Source organism: Notothenia coriiceps, unplaced genomic scaffold (genome assembly GCF_000735185.1).
Source record: "Notothenia coriiceps isolate Sejong01 unplaced genomic scaffold, NC01 NC01_scaffold00028441, whole genome shotgun sequence".
NCBI lineage: Eukaryota > Metazoa > Chordata > Actinopteri > Perciformes > Nototheniidae > Notothenia > Notothenia coriiceps.
The window spans coordinates 60,681-66,909 of NW_011361142.1; the positions used below are offsets into that span (position 1 = coordinate 60,681).

Below are 6,229 nucleotides of genomic sequence, written 5' to 3' on the forward strand. Positions count from 1 at the left end.
GGGGGTTGAAAAAAGTTCCACAAGTGAAGTGTCTTTTTTTCTTTCCCAGACACTGAAGTGTTGAACATGAAGAGGGTGTTGGGGTCACTGGCGTCGGCCAACGATGTGAAGGTACGGTGTGATGCGACGCTGTGGTGTGAGGCAACACATGAGCAGTCGCTTTGATTAATCGAGAAACACTCCACACCCAAAATGATCACTTGTTTGTCAATTAGTGAACTTTTGAAACCTTTGAATAAAAGTTAATTATGCCTTCACGCTTCCACGGTGAGCAAAGAATCAGACAGTGTTACTGAGTGGAGTTAAAATGCGTGACTCGTATATCAACAGACTCAGACGGTGTGACATAAACAACCTCACACTGATGGTTTATGCGGCAACATCCTCGACAGTTTTCTCCGTTGTTTAATTCTTTTTTCACGGTGAAGCCATGTGAGAAAACTTTAATAAGAATTCAAGGTTACATCGGGTGAGTCATGGATATTCCAAGGATGCTTGTTTATTTTCAGGAACGAAGGATAAAGGAGCTGGAGGAGTCCCTCACAAAGAGCCAGAAAGTGCAGGAGCTGATCATAGGTCAGTGTGATTAAAGATCATACACATTGATGTTAATCTCTATTTTTGTAAAACTAATTTGCATTCCTGTAACTACTACGATTAATAGTTAATGAAGTTTCAGCACTTTGTTTTAAAGGCCTCCCAACCTCACGTAAATCATAGCAAACATCATGTCTACATATCCAACAGAGTAACATTGTACACAATCATCAAATAATACATTTTAAGATTAACGTTTTTATTATCGATAGATAGATAAATACTTAATTCATTCCAAATTATTTTATTACAGCAGCAGTCTGTTCAGGCATTACAATATTTAAAATAAAGTATTAACACAATAAAATACAAATTAAAGGCAAATGTATCTGCAGTAGAAAAGACATGTATCACAAAGAATACACACTATAACATATTTGAATGTTCTTTAAACGACCAAAATACTACAGTAGCAGAAGTGGATAGTGTATATATATGTATTTAAGTACTTTTAAGAGAGCTTAGAAAGGTGTTTGTACACACATGTCGTTGACTGTCCTAAATGTCCTCTCTCAGAGACACTGAAGGACGATGACTACGACGATATCGCAGATGATCCCTCGGCCTCTGTTTCCATGGAGGTGGATCAGGACTCGCTGGCGTTGGGAGGGGAGGCAGGAAGAAGCTCTGGAGAGGTAAACACAACCTCCTGTCAAAACAATTTTTCACACAGGATGAACCCCAGACTGCAGGCTTCCTTTAGAAAAGCTCCATGTCTGCCTCCCACCCTGAGAGCGGTTTCTCCCAGGAATTCAGAGCTCGTGATCGGGGTATTTGAGATTTGTCAGGCTGTGTAGATGTTCGGCTGCTGGGAAAATATGTTTATTTAATCCGGTTTTTCTGTGTTGTCTCAGTCCATCCCTTGTATAGCAGTTCTGTCTGAGATGAATGATCTGGACAGAGAGCGACAGCTACAGGCGGCCCACAGGTAACACGGTCATCTCAGCTCACTGAAATATACTTCCTCTATCTTTCATTTAGTCTCAGGGGTGGGAATACAAACTGAGAAATATCTGCACAACATATCCATTTATTCTGACATGTTGTTTGAGCTTTCTGGAGTTTCTCCTAAACTATGGGACACGTTGTAAGAGTATGCTCTGTGTACGATACAGTTTCCTTTGAGTGAAACAGTTGCTAGTTGTTTAAAGTCCAGCTTCTGTTCAATCAACCAATTATAGTTGTGTCTCTCATAACTACATTATTCTAGCTCATGAGGCTTATGCCCAGGTTAAAAGTGGGCTATGTATTTAAAAATAACATTATTTATGTTTGTCTATCATGTATTTTTTTTTTAAGTTTATTTAAAAAAAAAAAATGCCTTAATTCCCTCTTTTACACAAGACGGCTAAATAGCATTAAAACATTTTAGGGAGGTCAGTACACTTTTCTTTAACTTTATTTAATTTTATTTCAGTAGGTTTTACACCAGTGATTTAACTTTTCATTATGTTATATGTCTGCAAAGTTTCTGTTCAACAACTATACTTGATGCTGAGGATATTTCAGTATGTTTGTTTTCTAATGAAGCTTAAAAACATAAATAATTGTTGTTGTTGTTTCAGTTCCTCAGACATCCCACAGCCGGACAGCTCGGCCTTCAGCAGCGAGCAGGTCAGGTGACCTCCCATGTCAACATGTTGACTGCAGTTAAAGAATCCAAAATAATAATCATATTATCCAATTGAATTTGAATCTATTAGTCTATTAGTTTCTTTCATGAGTCTCTAGTCACAGGACACACTGAGAGATGATCCTGCTCTGACACCTGGTGGTTAAACGGTGCAACTACATTTATGTATCAGGCGAGAATATGAAGGTTAAACAGAGGTGGGAAGGTACTCTGAACTTGTACTTAAGTAAAAGTAGAAGAACCAGAGTGTAGGAATACTCATTCAAGTCCTGCAATGAAATAGTATCTCAAGTACAACAAATAATCACACCAACCCTTTTTACATTCATTATTTTGTAGAATGTTCTCTCATTATAGTTTTACACTGTAAAAAAGAAAAGAAAAAAAACCAACAAATAAAACAAATTGTGTATGAATATATATTTTGTTTCTTAATTATCTCATATTTTCATATTCAAGGAATAATAACATTTCCTTTTCCAAACTATTGCACTAAATGTCATCTAAAATCCTTTACACTCCCTTTAATTGAGATAAACGTTTTAAACATTCTGGATGCTTTAGAGAGCGTGCAAGTTACCGATAATATGTTGGTTGGCTCATCAAAATAATAGTTAGTAACTTTTCTACCTTTTTGTATTTCTTTCTTCTCCTAGGCCAAAAACAAAGCACCCCTGGGTTCCTCGTCTCCCATCAGAGCCGGAGACGAGACCTTCGGCTCGAAGAAGGCCCGCTCCTCTTTCGGCCGCGGCTTCTTCAAACTGCGAGGAGGCAAACAGACCGCCAGCTCTCCAAACCTGGGTAACACTGACGCTGCGATTTCCATGAAAGTCATCACATTTCCTTTGGTGTTAAAGTCACTTTAATGTTTGTCACTGATCCTGGTGTTTGTTTCACTGCTGGTTGAATTGTGAAGACCGCAGCCGGAGTGCCAGTGCTCCTGCGTTAGGTACGGTAGAGCACAACCTGCAGATGTTTGCTCTGGATTAAACAGCTGGATGTGAAGTAACTGCGGTACTGACACTATGTGACCATTTCACCTACTGTAGGTGAACCCGAGATTCACATGCTGAACAGGTTTCCCTCCACTTTTCTCTAAATCAGTGGTTCCCATCTCTCTGACTTTTCTAACCTCATCATTCTGAGTTTGTTTCAGATGCAACAATTGCAGTTTTCTTATCCGATACATATTTATTTGGATAAGAAAAAAAATATTTTCATAAAATTCTTCTTATTAAAAAACCATGGTATGCTCATAATAAAACATTGACTATTTCACTACTAATATTTTCTTAAAACTGCAGCACATGTTTCAATTGAACCAATAAAACATTTCTGACCTATATGACTGATGGATTGTTGCATCTCTATAATTTTGAAGGACTTAAACTCTACTCAAAGTGATTTAGTGATATTAGTGATAGTTTCTCTCCTAGAGTCTCCTATATCCTGCTCTGGTTGAGGTTTCTCTCCATGATCTCACTGAAGCATCCACTTGTCCCTTATCCATGACTTTAAACCATCTGCAGTGAAGCCGTTTCAATGGGACTTTCCACTTAAATATGTATTTCTCCTTGGTAGTGGTTTACTAGTTGCATGGACGGTACAGCTCAGGTTTCTTTTAGTTTGTTAACATTGTGTCGTAGTGGTGCGTCTGTAGTTGTTATTCTGTAAACTCTGATCTGCTCCATTCGGGTTAAAGTATTTCTTGTGATTATTTTTCACAGCTGAGACGGAACGTAAAGGCACGGATCATCTGGACCTGGCCGGTGCTCCTCCTAAAAAACCTCTGGATGCTCTTCCCTGCTCACCTGAAGCCAAGAAGAAGTCCAAGGGCTTCATGAAGTTCTTCGGCAGGTAGGGGTGTGTCAGCTCTATCTAAAGTATTATCATAAGGTTCTTGACTGTATCTGTCATTTATACTGTGACACTCCTGCAGACTAAAGCGCAGTCACTCTACGTCCTTCAACCTGGATGATACAGAGACGGAGTTCAGGAGGGGGGGGGTCCGAGCCACCGCCGGCCCGAGGCTGGGCTGGTCCCGCGAGTCCAAACACAGGTCGGTGTCCAACAGGCGTCAGAAGCCTGTCTCTGTTCTCTCAACCACTGGATAAACTGTGATGAGTACCCCTCTCTGTCCCCTCAGTGCTGTGGACGTCCCCTTCTCCCGCTGGAGCAGAGAGGACGTGTGTGCCTGGCTCCATGAGCAGGGCCTCGGGCTGTATGTGGCCCCGGGGCAGAGCTGGATCAAATCAGGACAGACACTACTACGGGCTTCACAGCACGACCTGGAGAAGGTAGGACATCTCTGTTTGTTTGATTAGTCAATTAAATATCAGCTTTAGTTTAGGGTTTGTCTTTATCCAAAATGTGCACTTGGGCATGTTCCTCAACATTTAGACTCAAAGGGGAGGACGGGGATACTCTGAGATGTTTGTATCTGTAAATGTTCCCTGCGTGACGTTGTGTTCCTGTTCCCGGATCAGGAGCTGTGCATGAAGCAGCCTCTCCACAGGAAGAAGCTGCAGCTGGCTCTGCAGGCTCTGGCCTCCGAGGAGGACTACCGCAAATGCAGACTGGACTACAACTGGGTGACCAGTGAGTGTGGCCCTCTCTGACGACTGCACGGTCCCCACAGCTTTTACATCTAGACTACATTAATGTGTTCTGTGTTTTGACTTCAGGGTGGCTGGACGACATCGGCCTCCCGCAGTACAAAAGTCACTTTGATGAGGCTCGTGTTGACGGCTGCATGCTGCACTACATGACAGTGGTGAGCGGATGGATCACTAGGGAGATTTATGACTTTTTAATTATTCAATCATTGTGGATGTGTTCATGTATGACTTGAATAGTCATCAATAGAATTAGCAGCTATGATCAGGGTTGAAGTTGATGAAAGATTGAACTCTGTGAAAGTGCAACATAATGTTAATTCAACTACTTATGGCCTTTTTCAACTCTTTAAAAGTAGCTTTGATGTCCCTGAAAGGGAACAAAATCAAAGTGGGACTCAAGGGTTAAACATTTGTCATGTAGCCCTGGAGCCTTTGTGGAAAAAATGAAACTCTGACATGAAAGTGACAGGAAACCTTTTTTTGGACGAAAGGTTGTTAATCATTATTTTATATTCTGGCTGAACTTTCCCTCTGAATAAACCATAATGTCTTTTTTTTTCTGACCTGCTTCCCAGGAGGACTTGCTGTCTCTGAAGGTGGGCAGTGTCCTCCATCACCTCAGCATCAAGAGGGCCATCCAGGTCCTCCGCCTCAACGGCTACGCCCCCAACTGTCTGAGGAGACGGCCCTCTGATGAGGTACAGGAAGTCACAACCACTCTTCCTCATCTTCTTTAATTTCTCATGTATGCACCCCTGACATCCAGACTCTTCTCCCCCTCCAGAACAACATGACGCCAGCAGAGATCTCCCAGTGGACCAACCACAGGGTGATGGAGTGGCTGCGCTCCGTGGATCTGGCCGAATACGCCCCGAATCTGAGGGGCAGCGGTGTTCACGGAGGACTGATGGTGAGAGGCGGGGGGGGGCACAGCAGGTGTAGAGGAAATGTAACTAACACAGCTCAAACTGGGGGCAGGGTGAATATTGCTACAGATGTCTTTTTAAAAACAAACACAAATGTATAAAAAAAGGTCATAGGTGTTGAAAAAGACAACACTTGTTTATTTAGTTTCCTTCCTGACGTCTCCCTCCTCACCTCTCCTCATTGTGTTTTCTGAAATGTCTTCACACTCTGAAGGTGTTGGAGCCGCGCTTCAACGTGGAGGCGCTCGCCCTGCTGCTCAACATCCCCTCCAACAAAACCCTGCTGAGACGCCACCTGGCCACTCACTTCCACCTGCTCATCGGCTCCGAGGCGCAGAGACTCAAACAGGACTGTCTGGAGAACCCCGACTACTGCGTGCTCACCGCCACCGCCAAGGTCAAGGTACTGCTGTACACACACACACACACACACACACACACACACACACAAACAC

At 42.6% G+C, this 6,229-nt stretch overlaps 1 protein-coding gene across 1 annotated transcript in view; it reads left to right on the forward strand.

The window, feature by feature from the left end:
* LOC104958206 (liprin-beta-1-like) overlaps positions 1 to 6,229 on the forward strand; it is a 10,004-nt gene that overhangs the window by 2,241 nt on the left and 1,534 nt on the right. Inside the window, exons 4-17 of the mRNA XM_010785931.1 lie at positions 50 to 111; positions 510 to 576; positions 1,114 to 1,232; positions 1,452 to 1,525; positions 2,163 to 2,211; positions 2,887 to 3,031; positions 3,958 to 4,087; positions 4,170 to 4,289; positions 4,377 to 4,527; positions 4,717 to 4,828; positions 4,915 to 5,003; positions 5,424 to 5,546; positions 5,633 to 5,758; positions 5,989 to 6,177. Coding sequence (XP_010784233.1) covers positions 50 to 111; positions 510 to 576; positions 1,114 to 1,232; positions 1,452 to 1,525; positions 2,163 to 2,211; positions 2,887 to 3,031; positions 3,958 to 4,087; positions 4,170 to 4,289; positions 4,377 to 4,527; positions 4,717 to 4,828; positions 4,915 to 5,003; positions 5,424 to 5,546; positions 5,633 to 5,758; positions 5,989 to 6,177 — 1,556 coding nt within the window. The remainder of the gene's footprint in view (positions 1 to 49; positions 112 to 509; positions 577 to 1,113; positions 1,233 to 1,451; positions 1,526 to 2,162; positions 2,212 to 2,886; positions 3,032 to 3,957; positions 4,088 to 4,169; positions 4,290 to 4,376; positions 4,528 to 4,716; positions 4,829 to 4,914; positions 5,004 to 5,423; positions 5,547 to 5,632; positions 5,759 to 5,988; positions 6,178 to 6,229) is intronic.